This window comes from Mastigoproctus giganteus, chromosome 9, assembly GCF_048544385.1.
Source record: "Mastigoproctus giganteus isolate SK-2022 chromosome 9, ASM4854438v1, whole genome shotgun sequence".
Taxonomy (NCBI): domain Eukaryota; kingdom Metazoa; phylum Arthropoda; class Arachnida; order Uropygi; family Thelyphonidae; genus Mastigoproctus; species Mastigoproctus giganteus.
In genome coordinates, this window is record NC_143583.1 from 183664585 (window position 1) to 183682168 (window position 17584).

Below are 17584 nucleotides of genomic sequence, written 5' to 3' on the forward strand. Positions count from 1 at the left end.
CGTACTGAAAGAAGAAAAAAATATGCCAGGTTTCAAAGCAGCAAAGGATCGGTTGACTTTATTGTTGGGTAGTAACACTGCGGGGATTTAAAATTAAAAACCCTTTTGGTTTACCAGGAAGAGGGCCAAAGTACAACCCATAATCGACACATTTTTCATTATTAAATTCATCAATTAAATTCATAATTTTAATTGGAATTTTAAGTTTAATTTTGATACATAAGTAGTTACCACATAATTATATACATATGTAATGCAGAATATTTTGTATGTACAAATATTTTGACCTACATTTGTGCATCTTTTCACTACCATTTATTATCGATTAGGAAATATCCTATGCCACCGACTGCAACTCACAAATACATGTTACCTTATGGGAATGCGGCGCTCACTTAGCAAGGATTCACTTAGCACTCTGTTTTTCCAGAACAAATTATCAGCGTTGAGTGGGGGTCACCTGTACTACCGTATACCATTCTTCATTAAATGCAAATGATTTTTGTGCATTACATTTGGGGTTTTTTTTTTTTTTTTTTTGCACTCCATGTAGTTTGGGTTTTTTTAGCACTGGTTCAAGTGGAACCATGTTTCATTGGTAAAAAAAATAAATAAATTGCTGACACAATAAATGAACCATAGATGAATAGATATTTTGTGCATAAATGATGCACACAGTATTGAATTATTGCAGTTGTTACAGCTTTTGTACTGCTTGAAATCAGTACTATTATTTTAAATGTTTTGTTGCTCAGTGAGCATTTGTCACAGATAAGAGTCTCCCTGAAATATTTTGTTGTGAGAGTCTACCTAAAGACCTTAAAGTTTGTCAGTGATTGCACTAGATTTTTTCAATGATGCGGAGCATACCACCTGTAAAAAAAAAAAAAAGCAGTCTGACACCACACATTTCCGATTGTGAACACTTCCTGTATCCTGATTTTTTTTTACCAGTCATTGTATTGTTGTTGTTCAACTTACTCACCCAATCTGGGATGAGTGGCGGCCACCACTCATCCCAGATTGGGTGAGTCTACACTGATGGACTTGCTTTTGGTTTTATTTTTTACCCTGGCATGTGATTGTTGAGCTAGATTTTAACCTTGTAATGGTATCACTGTTGGTTATTTTGTAGATATTGCTGACAAATTTGAATAACTATTTTGCATGTACATTCACACATGAAAAAGCTTTTAGAGATGTAATTAGCAGACATTTATCTAATAACAATTGGGAATTAAATGATTTTATGATAACTGAAAGGAAGCTGGAAGAGAAATTGTTAGAGCTAAATGTAAACAAAATACTAGGGGTCAATGGAATCTATCCTCATGTTAAAAGAATCAGAAAATGAGGTAGTCAACCTTTAGTGACAATAAAACTATATGTAACAAAAAAGTTTACTCTTTGTAAAATTGTTTCTTATGTGTATTTTATATGTTGAATTAAATGGCATCATTTATTTCCTCCATCAATATTTTGGCAGCAAATAAGGATTTATATTTTTGAAACATTTATAGTGATTACACAAGTGCTGCACATTAGACTGTGATATACATAAGATCTTCTATTAGTCGTTAATATTTTTCTTTACAGTTTGTTGTGGCTACCAAATGAAGGTGGAAGTTATCAAGGTTTGTTCTGCTATTTTTATGGATATTATCTATGTCTGAAACAGGTGAAACATAACATAATAATCTTTGTTGTACATAAACAATGCCATGGATTAAAAATATCTTTTTTGTTTATACTCTGGGACGACCACACCATCAGAGGAGTTCAGAAAGGGGAAAGAGAAAGAGAGAGAGAGAGAGAGAGAGAGAGAGAGAGAGAGAGAGAGAGAGAGAGAGAGAGAGAGAGAGAGAGAGAGAGAGTATTTAGCAGTCACACTGTATGTAGCAGTCACAGCCTTGACCCTTGGTCACTCGAAGCATGTGCACTTAAGCACCCTCATGCATGACCACTCAGCTATGGCAGCCTCCATAACTCCACATCATCATTAGGGACACCAAGTTGTACAGTGCATATGAAGTCTATTTTGGAATGTTTATGGGTGATCAAGACAAGTTATAGGAACTTTATTTCTGCTGTGATAGTTCTTATTTATACTCTTGCACAACTGCCAGGTCAGTGGAGTTTACAATAAATCATCGATACAAATGTTAATCGTATTTAGCAGTCACGGGCTTGAACTGTGGTCCACTCAAAGAGAGTGTACTGCCGCACTCGTGCTCCTGACCACTTGACTATGTCAAGCCTTTTGCAGGTCAACATTAGATGGATTGTTTTGTTGTCATAAGTGTGTGTTATTGACATACTGGAATATGGAGAGGGGGAGAGATAGGGGGGGGGGAGAGAGAGAGAGAGAGAGAGAGAGAGAGAGAGAGAGAGGAGCCCAGAAACCATCACAATGACTACTGCTTTTGTATGTATTAGTTTAAAAAGACTGCTTGTTTTACATAGCTTAGTGTTTTCTTTTCATAAGTCTATGAATACCTTGTTAATCTATGATCTTGATAATCTATACCTTTTTATTTAGTTACTTCAAAATTAAGAAGTTTCAAACAGGAATAGCACTTATCCCATATCTTAGGTGAAATACAATATACTCAAAGAAGTTTCAACCAAAAAATTATTTGCCTTTATTAGATGCCTTCAAATATTGATTAAAAATCTATTTCATTTATTAGTAATGGTTTTTGTTATTTGTTTAAATGTTATAATAATTTCTGGTCTAAAGAAATGACAACTACCCTATCAATGAGGTACTGATTGTGACTTAATTATATATAGTGGGTTGGTGGAAGATATTCTCTGTGGTCAGCCATTGGTCTTTCCATTGCTTTGCATATTGGTAAGTAAAACAGTATATCTAGATAAATATTCTCTGTCTGTTTTGACTAGATGATAATTTCTTCTTTTTCAGTTCTATGGCATTTCAATAAATGCATTTTATATAAACCTGATGAATTTTCACTAGTCAAGCAACATTTTGAGTTTTATTATAAAAAATGTACAATGTAAAGATGTTTCCTGAAAGTTCAGACTCTAACTTTTTTATTTTTTTTTATGAAAACCCCAACCATGAGAGGTATTAGAACCTATAGTACCGTGCTGTGGTTTGGAGGTTGAGAAGATATTTGTGGACATTAGACTTTAACTTCTGTAGACTAATTTTCAGGAAATACATATGAAGGAAGGTTGTTCCAGAAAAACTGCAGCTGAATGAATAAACGAGGAAGATGAAAAGTTGGTTCTGTGAGTTTGAAGTTGGACAGTAAGTGGATGTTGGCTGGTGGTGGCACGTGTTCGGATTGTTTTGAAAGAGAGAGCAGGAATTATGGAAGTCAATTCAGAAGAACAGTGCCCATGGAAGTATCTGTAGAAAAGGCATGACCAGAAACAGAACGTCTATGAGACACAGTGGAGAGACTCCTTTAGAGATGAGTCATTAATTAACCTAACTGCCCTCTTCTGAATGGAATCTAGAAGCCTGAGAGAGGTTTTGGGGCACCGCTCCAGATGTGGGAACAGTATTCCATGGTAGGGCAGATTTGTGATTTGTACAAAGTGAACAGCTGTTTGGAAGAAAAGTAATGCCGAGAGCAAAAGAGAAAACAAAGTTTTTTAGATGCAGAGAAAGCAATATTTGTAATGTGCTTGTGCCAAGATAGATTAGAAGTCAGGGTAATCCCCAAAAGAGATATATCAACTTGCCTAGAAATCAGTGTCACCAAAGGTAAACATAGGAGCAGAAGAAACCTTTTTGTGAGATATAAGAGAAGACTGTTTGAGAAGGATTGAAATCAACTAAGTTGTCTTTGCCCCACTGGAGAATTACCTGGAGATCGGCATTTAAGGAATTCGTAGTGGATATTCGAGAAGTTGAAGCTGATTGAGCAGGGCAAGGTTTCTCAAAATGGAAAGTGGAATGCAACTGTATGTGCAGGAATGATTTTGTTGCATGAATGATTAAATAGTTTCTGATAAAGTGTGGTGAAAAACAGGATCAGTATTACAATATGATGGGAGAGGAGTTTCAATGCAATAGGACAAGACTGCTAGATAAGAAGCGATTAAACTTTGAAACAGCTATTCTGATCAGATTTTCAAATGTATAGCAGTTTTACCTATTCTGGTGATACTGTGTAACCAGACAAATAGACACAGCTTGTTGTATATAACCAGCTGTAGGCGCCTCCGTAGCCAGGTGGGAAGGAGCAGCAGTGCGTAGCACATGCTTCTTGATTAGACCGGGGTTCGAGCCCGTCACCAACAAATATGGAGGATGCGGAAAGGTCAGGGAATGACCACTGCACCGGAGCAATATGGCCTTAGTTGCTAATGCTCCTAAAAAAAAAACCAAAGTAACATAACCAGCTGTTCTCTCTGTAAACTAATCTGGCTGATACTCTTCAGTGTTAACTGTTAGTGCAAGAACAATCAGTGTTAATCACTGATTGTTCCTGCAATTTCAATTTCACAAAAGATAAAAAAATTTGTTTACCAAAAAAACATTTCCAAGCAAATTACACATGTGCCAAGAAGAAAAACTTTTTCTTAAACTCAACACTGCTTATTCTTCATACACTGCAACCTACTGCAGACAAAATATTACACTTGTACTCAGCAAACACACATTCTTTCCACTATTGCCTATGTGCTGTGTAGTCCAAAATAGCATTTCTCTTTTGAAGTGAGAGCCATAACTTCCTAAGTCTAAAGTTCCACATCATTTGAACATAACAATCCAGAACCAGAAACAACCATGTTTTTGAAGCCAAGGAATCGAATTCTCCAAATCCAAGAATGTCATATGCTCTTTTAAATATTGTGGAGTATCCAGCATGCATTAGAATACTTAAGCAGGTCCAGCCTCTACTCAATATAATCCAAGATATCACCTTAAGAGAAGTAAAACAAGTGTTTTTGTTGGGCCAAGGTAAATTAAGCCTCTAAATGAAAAAAATGCAAAAAGTCCAGTAAAAAATTTGAAAGATAACTTAAGATAATGAGAGCAGTGACCAACAAATATAAATGCAAGTATTCTTTAGATGTAAGCTCATTGTGGAACAGCACTTTTTCCAATAGGACCTTGTTCAACAGTGTTTTAATTACTATATATAATGCTTTGACAATTGTTTTTCTTGAAATGCCATAAATTGTTTTTATTAATTTACAAGTTAAAGATTTTATTTAAGTACCTCAAGATTTATGAATTAACTTTTTAATTAAATATTAACTTACATATATTTTTTTTACTAATCTTTTAAAATTAATATATTAGTTTTGTAAATTGAATTAAATTTACCACCCCATTTTGTGGTTGTGGGTACCATTAGCATTAGTAAAGGCATATGATGCAAGAAAGCAAGCTTATGCAGCATTAGCCAAAAAAAAAAACCACTCCCATTTCACCCCTCCATTCATTCCAAATACCTGTCCAGCTCAGCCTTAAATTTATTTAGGCTATCAACTTCCCCAACAAAGGATGGAAGTCTGTTCCACCAACCAACTACCTGCTGGCTAAAGGCAAACTTCTGCACATCTGTCCTACATCTGTCTTTCTTCAATTTGAAATTATTATTGCCCTCACAGGTGATTATTCTGAGCAAAAGGAAGAATCTCATCAGCATTGAGCATGCTCAAACCATTCAAGGCTTTATACACCTCTATCAGATCACCTCGCAGGTGCCTAGTCTACAGACACCGTAATTTGCAAAATTTAAACCTTTCTTCTTAAGCGCAACCCTTTGTTCCATTTACTAATTTTGTTGCCCTTCTCTGTACTCCATGATGATTTTAACTAATGCCAGAGGTGATTTTAACTCACCTCTGGCATTCCCCTCCCTGAGCTCTACATCCTTCTTAAAATGAGGCCTCCAGACCTGTATACAGTACTCAAGGTGTGGCCTGACCATTGCCTTATACAAGGGGATAATCACCTTATCCTTGCTAGAAAAATTCTTGTATGTCATTGACAAGACACTATGAGCTACTCTTGCAGACCATCTGCACTTCTCAGAAAACTTCATATCTGCCTGCACAATTACCCCCAGGTCCTTTTCGTTCTCTACCACTGTCAGTGTAGTACCACAGAGTTGATACGTTACTCTGGGGTTACTGCTTCCAATAGGTAGTACTTTACATTTGTCAATGTTAAACTTCATTTGCCACCTCTCAGCCTATCTGCTCAACTTTTCTAGATCCTGTTGCAGAAGTGTACTGTCATTAGTGTCCTTAACATCCCTGCCAACTTTCGTATTATCTGCAAACTTGGACATTAAGCTTGATATACCATCATCAATATCATTTATAAATACAGAAAACAACAATGGACCCAACACTGAACCCTGAGGGACTCCACTAATAACAATACTCCACGATGAGCAGTGTCCATTGATTACTACTCTCTATCTTCTCCCACTCAACCATTCCTTTATCCATAGCAGCAATTTGCCTCCATTGCCACACTGCTCCAATTTGTTCAGCAGTCTTCCATGTACAATATTATAAAAAGTCTTTCTAAGATCCAAATATATGATATCAAAGTTATTCCCTGCATCCAGTTCCTTTGTGACCACATCATAGTATCAAATCAAATTGGTCAGCAAGACTTTCCCTTAACAAAACCATGCTGTGTCCGAGCTATAACTGAAGTCTTGTCTAGATGATCCTGAAGTGCTTCTTTAACTACTGCCTCCATTAATTTTCCTGGAACAGAAGTTAAACTAACAGGTCTATAATTACTTGTACACCTCCCCTGAGTCCAAAGAAGCTCTCATAATTATGGCTAAGGGTTTGCTTACTTCCTTTGCTGCCTCCTTTAATGTAACTGGATAGATCCCATCCACCCCGGGTGCCTTTTTTATGTTTATCTTCAACAATTTCTCCTCCACTTTCCTCTCAGTTATTACAAAATCATCTGGCTCACTGCCAGATTTTAACTCACCTCTGGCATTCCCCTCCCTGAGTAACTCCTCAGGGTGAATGTAGATGCAAAATACTCATTTAGTTTGTTGGCTACCTGAGCAGGATCATCAACAGTTGAACCATCAATATCCAGTGGACCAATCTGATTCATCCCTTTCCTTCTGAGTTTACATAGGTAAAGAACTCTTTGTTGTTTTTCTTTGCATCCTTTGCCAAGGATTTCTTATAATCTGCCTTTGCCTGCCTAATCTCCTTTGTGACTTGGTTACAGACCAGCTTATATCTATCATAAGCTTCCATGTCACCCATTAATTTATATGTATCCCATGCATTTTTTTTCTCTGCCATATGTCACATTAGTTCATCTGACATCCATTTAGGACTAAACCTTGCACAATATTTCTTAGTTGGTATGTAAAGCCTAGTAGCTTCCAAGATTAATTCTTTGAATGCTTCCCATTTTGAATTTGCTGTTGGTAACATCATCCAATAAATCCACAAAAGCCTTGCTAGTGTGTGAGTGACCAACCCACAAATTCCAGTCAATATCTGGAAAATTAAAATCCCCCAATGCTTATGTCACACCAAACTGACTTGACACTGTACTGTCCAGCGATGTCTACTGGCTTCATTTCCTTGGATTTTATGCGTTTCTTAACTAATAGCATAACCCCTCCTCCCTTCCTATCCTGTCTATCATTCCTGTACACATTGTACTCCCCAAATTCCAGTTCTGCATTCCTTATATCTGTGTGACACCACGTCTCTGATATCCCAACAATATGTGCCTTTGATGTTTTGAGCAATACCTCAAATTCATCAAATTTATTTACCAAACTCCTAGCATTTGTGTACATGCAAGTATACATGCACCTGTTCCTATTCTTAGCTACCCTAACACAATCCATGTGTTTACTTGTACTGCAGTGACTCCCAGCAGTCTCTGAAATAACCTGCATCTTGTTTTCCAGACTGCTGCTCATTCCAGTAGAAGCAGTGCAAGAATTTCACCTCTGCCAGTGGCTACTGTTAATCTATTAGTCCTTGTATTCCCCCAAGCTAGCAGTTTTCCGACCCTTCTAACACTGCCTTGATAGCATCAGCAAATATCCTTGCACCCCTTCTATTTAAGCGTATCCCATCCCTGTAGAAGCAGTCTCTCCTGTTAACAAGTACAGACCAAGCCGAAAAAAATTCTACCCCTTGAGCCTTGCAGAATCTTTCCGGGGCCGAATTGATCGACAAGGCTCTCATCATATACTCCCTCCTATTGTGTCTGGTCAGAATTGCAGACACTTTCAAATTCAACCCTAATTCTCAGCTTTTTTTCAACAGTGACCTGTACTTGTTAAGTAATTCTGCTGGTCTCCTTCTCTTAATATCATTAGTGCCCAAGTGTACAATAATATCCCCTTTTGTGCCCTTAAAAGATGATATCCGCTCTACAACATCATCAACCTTTTCCCCTGGCAGACATACCTTGGTCCTGTTCCACCTATATTCTATTTACATAGCATGTTCCCCGTTTCCCTGACAATAGAGTCAGCAACAACTACTAGTTCCTGTAGGACCAGCACATTCTGCCATATTTTACTTTAATGGTTGTGCTGCTGCACTGCATGTGCACACTTGAAACACATACGGCCACTGTGGCCTTAAGATGTATATTTTTTAAATGATAGTGATTTATTTTTATAATTCATCTTACACTGAAATTGTTTAAACATGCAGTGAAATCCTTATCTGTATTCCACTAACTTTGTAGCAATGAGTGGTTCAAAAATCTGTGATAGGGGAATTGTATATTTGAACAGTTTTTAATTAATTTTTTGCAGAATTTCCAATTCATTGAAAATAATTTAAAGGTTGTCAATGTATTTATTTTCTTTGTATTTTGCATAAAATTACTATCGCATGACAGGGTTAAATGCAGTGGTGTTTTCAAGTGAGGATTTTTTGGAGTAACGCTCTCAATCTTTTTTTTTTTTTTAATACTGTGTGTAAGTTTAAACAATGACTGATTCAGAATTAATTACTTTGATTAGTTTTTTTGAGATTATTTTTGTATCTTCAAAATGATGTAAAATGTTTATGATTAATATATGTATTTTGTTAATGTATTTAAGGGGTACTTGCTCATCCATCGATGATAGGCCAAGGGCTTTGAAATGGGGCCATCTGGGTGGTGATATCCACTGAGAATAAATAACAGTAGTCTTCTCTACCAGAGAAGCGTTACTTATTCAAAGTAGTGCAATACCTGGTTTCTCATTGTGAAGGCAGCCACAATATGAGATACAATTAAAATGATGCCTTTTACTTCTACATACGTAGTTTAAATTTATGGGTAAACTATGGTGTATCTACACCAATATTATATAGTATTTTGTTAATGCGTTTACATATAAAATACCAGTGATATAAATAACTGAAGTACATTTTTCCCCATTTGCTTTCACTTATTAGAAATGGGTGTTTTTATTGAAAAAGTGAAACATAAGTGATAACTTTTATAAAAGTTATCACTTATGTTTTTACTTTTTCCATACAGCTACCCATTTCCAGAGTTATTAATTCCCTGGCTGGAGCACCATATTTTATAAAATCTGAATATGTGTTGCCTTTCTTGTACCATTCACCTTGTATGTTTAAAAACAGCAAGTGTTCACTCTTTTGATAGCATCTTAATTCTCAATCTTTGATGAGGATAACTGTAAACTCCATATGTAGTGTTTCAGGCAGATTTCAACAAGCCTTAATCTCCTGATTAATTTTTTGCAGGGATGTCTGAAAAGATTATCATGCTACCCTTCAGAGTGTTCTTTGGTCATGTCGAATGAGTTCCCATGTGTACTGCTGGATGGTAGTACAGTTGTGTTTCCATCCAAAGTTGATTATCATAACATCGCTGATGATAGTCAACTTTGGATGGTTTAGGTTGTCAACAGTTGTACAAATTGATAAGCAAGCAGTGTGTGACATTCAACAATAAAACTTCTCTTGAAATCACTTGGCTTGGCTCTACCTGCCTATGATGAGAGCACCCTTAACTTGTGGCTTCTACACCTCCTTTATATATCAATCTGAGTCACTTGTTTATATGAGGAGGTCCATGGACTATGAAATGGGGATCCAGATACTATTTGGAGGGTAATGTATGTGGAAAGCCTTGAGTTGATTGTTACACATTCACTTTCTTCTCCAAATTGTCGTTTCACTATATGGAGAAAAATGCTGTGAGCATGTGAACATAGTGAGTGATAAATGCCAGAAGAAAGAGTTCTTCTGGCATTTATTCCAAGGCCCTCTGAATTGTGAAAACCTTACCATAGAGTTCTTTTGTTCTGGCATCAAAAATAAATCTATTTTCTATGAAACAGTGAAGTATCATGTTTGTTATAATATTATCCCACATTGCATTCTTGCAGTTGATGATACCATTACAGTAAACAAAACTTATTACAAAAGATCATTACTTGTATTTTCTATAATAAAAAATACAGTAAATTGGTTTCAATTTTATTTTAACTCATCTTTCGACTATCTCTTAAAATGCTTATACTGTAAGATATTTCTGCATCCATAGCAATTCATAATTGGCATTCCTGTATCTTATCACTTAGGAATGAATAACTTTGAAGAATTACTATCAGGAGCCCATTTCATGGATAAACACTTTACACAAGCACCTCTGGATAAAAATGTAAGTAAATAAATCTATAGTAAAATACAAAATACCATTATAGTGAACTTCTCAGGAGCGCATGAATCATTTTGTTGTATTGAAATTTTGTTATAATGAATATTGCCAAAATTATTTCAGAAGAATCATTATTTGTTCAAATAAATTCTGCTGCACTTTTATAATATATAGAAGTAACAGTTTCTGCCCTACTTAAATACTGACTTTAAAATTAGTATTAGTAAATAAACTGGCAAAATGCGTACTACAGACATAAAAAATATTTGTTCAGAGATCACTGTTTTGAAGCATACTGTATCACATAAAATGTAACTTATACTTACTTTACACATATGTAAATTTTTGTTTTTAATATTTAACTCTTTTTTTTCACACACAATGTAAGTAGGTAGGTGGGTTTTTTTGGTGAGAGGTGTTGGAAGGGTGCTCGTACAATGTATAAAATTGTGGAACACTTAATAGAGATGCGAAACTGAATTATTTTGCTGCATCTTTTTAAACTTTCGGTCACATCCTTCCATAGTCATATTTTTAATATGAAGTTCATTTGTAGTATCATTCTTAATTTTCACATACATAAGCCAATAACTTTTAGGCATTTGCGAACCTTGAAAATAATTTTTTTATACTGAATTTTTTGTTAGAACTATTTTGCTCAAAAAAGGTTTACAAAACATTTTTTAATAAGGGGAGTCAGGAGATATTTGAAACCTGGAAATATTTTTGCTATAGTTAAATTTTTGTTAAAACACTACAATTTTGTAATGGGAATTTACTGTGCTTTGAATTTTCATTAGCTTTATTTATTGAAGAAAGTAGCTTTTATAAATGAGAAAAACAATAAGTTATAATTATGATAATATTCTCCTTCTCCCAAATGATGATGTAAAAATGCCACCTAAAATAAATTTTTTGGAATTGAGGTTTGTTTATTTTGTGTAAGCACTGTCAACAAGGATTATCAATACTGTCAAGTGCAATTTTATAAAATTAACTTTCAAGATATCTTAGTAGAAGCATAGACATATAATGAAAATTTGTTTGGAAATTTCTGTTGAGAGTCTTCCTTTGCTGACTCTTAATTGTAAGCAGCCACATAAGATAACCTCATATCTTATATGTAGAGAACAGGCTGCAGCATGAGCTGAAGTTTTATATATTACTAGATTTCCGGAAGTTTGAATTTATTAGAATTGAAAATGGAATTCTAATAATAAGAATGTAGGCACTTTTGTTACAATTCTGCCTGTGCACCGGATAATTATTTATATAAAATTCAAATATTGAAGTTTATTCGTAGTTTTATGTTTCCCAAATTAAAAACATAAGGCAATGCCATATACAGTCAAATTCCCGAGATCCAGCAACCATAAGACTTGATTTTGGAATTCACTAGATTTTCAGTAGTCATATTATACAAGGAGGGGTTGTTTTTTTTTTTTTTTTTTTTTTTTTTTGAGGAATGTGCTTAAATTATAATTAAATCCAATAATTCTTGCACAGTCAACTCCATTGAGAAAACATTGCAGACGAGGCAAACTGATTAACAACGTGATAGTTTCATGAAGCATGTCTGCCAAGTGAGGTCTTGTCTACTTTTAACTGCAGCTTAAAATTATTAATAGAAATAAATTTTATTAATTGTGATCTACACTGTGCTCCCACTTTATTAGATACACCCCTGCTGTGGACACAAATGGTTTGTCTCACAAACCATTTGCGACCACAGTTGTGGATATAAATGCAGCAGAACAACCTTTCTAGTATCAGTTAAGTGTACAAACCATAGCAAGAATGGAGAAAAGGAGTGATCTAACAGACTTTGAACATGGCATGGTAGTAAGTGCATGACGTGCTGGACAAAGCATCTCTGAAACGGCAGTTCTCCTGAACTTTTGTTCTCCTACACACCACAGTTTCAAGGGTGTATCGAGAATGGTGCAATGAACAGAAATCATCCTCTCAACAGCACTCCACAGGAGTGCTGTTGAGAGGAAGACGAAAATTGCTTGTTAATGAGAGAGTGTAGAGTGTATTTAGTGTCAAGCGGCACCAGGGGTTTCCCCCATCTCCGCGTTCCTTTCATTGTAGGTGTGCCAGTTCACTGGAAAGGCCAGAGATTTAAAAGTGTGTGGATATTGTATATGTATAGTGCTATGTACCGTTGTTCTTCTGGCCATTTAGCCGCTGGACCCCTGCTGAGGCCCAACGTTGTCCACACTCAGCCCCGTGGAGGCAGGCCAGGTATATCAGCATTATAATTAATTACTCTGGCAGGTCCTGCCACCTAATTTCCTGGGATTTCAGTGGCTAGGACCTAAAAAAAAAAAAAAAAGATTTGATCTTTCGCGTGGGGGGGGGGGGTTAAGAGCGCTAGGATTTGAAAGGCCGAAACTATTGGCAAACAGTAATTTGGACATGATTAAATTTGGACGTGTAGGGCAATCGCTTGTGTACAGATAGAGTAGGGGAGGGAGACTGAAGACTGGGGGGGAGAGACAGAAATATGGAGTCAATAGGGAAGGCGACTCCAATAGGTGTCAGTGGGGCATGCCCATGCCCCACCAGAAGGAAAAATGGGGGTGGCGAGGAAGGGAGGAGACAATAGGACAGGCACCTCCCCCCCTGCCAGGGAAGTGGAGTGGAAAGAAAGCCAGGAAAGAGTGCCCAGCTCGGTCGCCAGTTGGCGCACTGGCAGCAAATCTGCTGTTCAAGTTGGGGAAAAAGATATGGGTCCAACGAAGCAGTCGGAACCAGTTCCCCGATGTCATTCATTGGCTATGTGTCCATCCAGGTAAGTTGAGGTCAGTCACATTTATGGGTTATATACACGACCAGGGTAGTCTCGTGGAGTGTCTCTTTTGCATCCCTGATGGGTCTGGTCCGTTGATCCTGTTTCCAACATCAGGAAGGGTGGTCTAGTGCTGCTTATAGTCCGGTGTTGTGGAAGTTTAATGTCTGCTACAAGGCGTACTGTGCCCTTAGTTCCTGATCGCGGAACAGGTTCTTCTTCTGGCAAAGATTTCCTGTGCAAATCTGGTGAGGTTCTTATATTCTTCGCTTGTGTCCAAGAGATTATACTCCTGACCTCGCGGCACGTAGGTCAATCTTGTTATTAGATTTCCACGTAAGTCCTCGTAGTTTGTACATTCGTGCATGAGGTGGGTCCAGCTTTCCGGTTCGCCACATGAACAGTTGGGGTCTTGGAGGAGGCCCAGAGATGTTAGTTTCTCGTTGAAGGGGCCGTGACCCGTCAATAAGTAGGTGGCATATAGGCCTGGGTGGAACCATACAGGTAGTTTTGGGAAAAACCTGTCTACATCAGGTATGAAGCGTCGTGTCACCTCTCCTTTGGTTGAGTCTGTCCACCTGTTTTGCCATTCTTGTTTTAAGTGTGCCAAGAGCCGAGCCTTTTCCATTTTTATATTGTGTGTGGGTTCAATCGTAAAGCCCGAGTAGGTCACAGAGATTCCTTTTGATATGTAGCATGCTAGTCCGCATCTGATCACTTCGAGATCCAGGGGTAAGGATCCAGTAAGAACCTGGAGCGCCTCCGTGCTCACAGTATTGCAGGCTCGGGTTGTTTTGAGCAATATTGTTCGTTGTGTTGAGTCCAGTATTCTTTTGTTGGTGGTCAGTCTGGTTCTATGATACCATATTGGTGCACCGTATGTGATCGCTGGGAGAAAAGTAGTCTTGTAGTATAGCAACACGGTTTGTTTACTCAGTCCCCAGTCCTTGCGTGAGACTCGCGCAATCAGGCCTGAGTAGTTCCTAATCTTCGTCCTGAGTTGCCTGAGATGCGGTTGGAATGTAAGCTTGCTGTCAAAAATGATCCCGAGGTATTTCATTTGTTGGGCGAATTTGATTGTAGCGCAATTTATTTTAATTTGCGGTGACCTCCTTATGTCCAATGTTCCCTTAAGCAAGATGGAAGTCGTTTTGGCAGGCGAGATCTGTAGAAAGTTCTCCGTAGCCCACCGCTGTAGAGTATACAGAGCTTGATTTGCTCGAATCTCAAGTTGTGTCCTATTATCTGCCGTCACAGTGAGAATTAAATCATCCGCAAATGCTTGGGTTACCACCTCCTCAAGGCCGGTGTTCAGAAAATCATCAAATACTATATTCCACAGCAGTGGACCGAGCACGGAACCCTGGGGGCACCCCCTGTGGATGTTCCTGATGATCTGTTGGTATGGTACTTTCACTTCTATTTTTCGGTGTGAGAGGTAGCTTTTGATATTATTATAAAGGTTGCTTGGGACCTGTGCCATTCTGAGCCTGCCCAGGACGCTCGGCCACCAAAGTGAGTCGAACGCCCCGGCAAAATCCACTGCAATAGCGAGAAAGTACTTCTGTTGGCAATCATTCACTGATATCAGTAGGTTTCTCATCGCATCGACAGTCGAGTGACCTGGCTTGAATCCGAATAGGTTTTTTGCCTCAAGGTTGGCAGTGGAGTAGTAGTGTTGTATCCGTCTATGAAGGAGCCGTTCATATAGCTTACTTAAAACTGTTAGGAACGCTATGGGTCGATATGATTCCGGGAATGCCGGATTTTTGCTTGGGGCTTTGAGAATTAATTTGACATTTGCTGTTCTCCACTCCATAGGGAAGTAGCCAGCCTCCAGGCAGCAGTTGTACAGCCTTAAGAGAAGTTGGGGTTCTAGGTCAGCAACCTTCTTTATGATTTCGGGTTCAAGCATATCTCTTCCAGGGCATCTTTTGGGCCTAATCCGGGCAGTCGCTTCTTGAAGTTCCTCCATTGTAAATGGTTGTTCTATCTGTTCCGAGAGGTATTCTTCATTTTCTTTGCATGTTAATGAGAGAGAGGTCAGAGGAGGATGGCTAGAATTGTGCAAGCAAACAGACGGGCCACAATGTCACACATCACATCAGAATACAACCTTGGTGCGCAGAACAAAATATCGCAACGGACCACTAGTCGCACTTTGTCGCGAATTGGCTACAACAGCCAATGGCCACATCGCATATCTTTGTTATCAATGAAGAACAAGAGAGCAACACCAGCACTGGACTATTGAGGATTGGAAAACAGTTGCTAGGTCTGACGAGTCGAAGTTCCTGGTGCATCATGTTGACGAAAGGCTCAGAATTTGGTGAAAACAACATGTCTAATGACTACTGTGCAAGATGTTGGGGGCAGTGTTATGGTGTGCGGAATGTTTTCTTGGCACACGTTGGGTCCATTGATACCCATAGATTCACGTCTGAATGCCATATCGTACCTAAACATCGTTGCTGACCAAGTGCATCCGTTCATGTTGACAGTTTATCCTCAGTCAGATTGTTACTTCCAGCATGATAATGTGCCGGTGCACAAAGCCGGAATCACTATGGAATGGTTCCAGGAACATGACAATGATTTTCTCTGATGCTGTGGCCTTCTCAGTCCACGGATCTCAATCCTATTGAACATCTTTGGGATGAGCTGGAAATGGCTGTTCGCTGCAGGCCACCTCCGTCAAATCTCAAGGAACTGCACAACACACTCATGTCTGCATCGTACTCCATTCCTGCACAACGTTTTCAGCATCTTGTTTAATCAGTGCCTAAACGAATTCAGACTGTTTAGAAGGCTCAACACGCTACTAGGTAGGTGCACCTAATAAAGTGGTAGCATACTGTATTTTCTTAAACTAATCAAACGTACTACTTACAGGCAGCATTAGTAGTGACAGTATGTATAACACATTGGGAGCCAGCTCCTTCATTAATTACAGATATTTACTTTGATATAGAGTTCAGCTGTTTTTATCGTAATTTTTATTTTTTATTAGTATACACCACAAATGTTTTAATTCTTGGTGAAGTGTATTGTGAAATGTTTTCTACATGGAAATTTGCTAAGGTTATATAATTTAAGATTATTTAGCAATATATTGAATTATTGTAGTTCAAACTCTGTAACACGTGTTTGTTTTTGAAGCAAAGTTGCTTACCAAGCATTAGAAATCACAGCTATTAGACAGGAATAGCAGACCACTCATCCCAAGAGTGTTAACACATATAGTAAATCTATGTTTATAGAGCAAAGTTAGAGAAAAGAAGTCTTAATGGAGATAGCTTAGGTTAAAAATAAAACTAACTCAGTAGCAAAACTAATATTTGGGCTTAAAAGTTATTTGTTGATTAACAAATTGATAGTTTATAAACAAATATTACAATTTACAATCTTATTGTAAACAATCAATTTCATGCCAAAGACAGACTTGTTATACCCAATTTAAAAGCTCAAGGTATACTTCATTATTTATTTTATAATGTCTTGTGTACAGACACTGAAACACAAGTTATAATACTAATTCTTGATTGTTAATAATTCTTGAGTTCAGCACCTAACTATCTGTGTCATCAATTTAATGGGGAACTGAAATAAGGATTGAAATAAGTATTGCTTTGATGTTAGCAATTTAGCTAAAGAAGAAGAATGCATTATCATATTGCCGTTGATCCTGTTTTCTAACTACCAATCCTTGAATGAGAGCATTAGTGACATATATTTTCATATAGATATTGGCTTTTTTATGTTATTTTTACCTGATATTAAAGTCTGTTTTTAGTAAGAATTTTTAAAATGTTCTAAAAGCACTCAGTGTACTGCCCTGCAAATTTTGGCAAAAATGTCATTGTCACTGAAATGTATCATATCCTCTTTGATTTATAAATGCTACTCACTGAGCTTTTTTCTGTCCCCCTCCCATAATATACAGCAAGATTATCAACTTCACATTAGTCTAAAATGGGAGATACCCAGCTGTTCGTCATGATTACTAAAAGCCACTATTGTTCTACATTATTATTAGCATTGGCAGTGGCTAGTGATGCAAGAAAGCAAGCTTTACAGCATCATCCCAAAAAAAAAAAAAAAAAACACATTTCCCATTTCACCTATTTATTCCCTCCAACAGAAATTGAAATTGCAAA

The 17584-nt window shown here is 37.5% G+C and overlaps 1 protein-coding gene across 1 annotated transcript in view; it reads left to right on the plus strand.

The window, feature by feature from the left end:
• The window catches only part of Pgi (glucose-6-phosphate isomerase), a 251466-nt gene that overhangs the window by 157895 nt on the left and 75987 nt on the right, over positions 1–17584 (plus strand). The window contains exons 9-10 of the mRNA XM_090381526.1: positions 2794–2854; positions 10557–10636. Of these exons, the coding sequence (XP_090237652.1) occupies positions 2794–2854; positions 10557–10636 (141 nt within the window). The remainder of the gene's footprint in view (positions 1–2793; positions 2855–10556; positions 10637–17584) is intronic.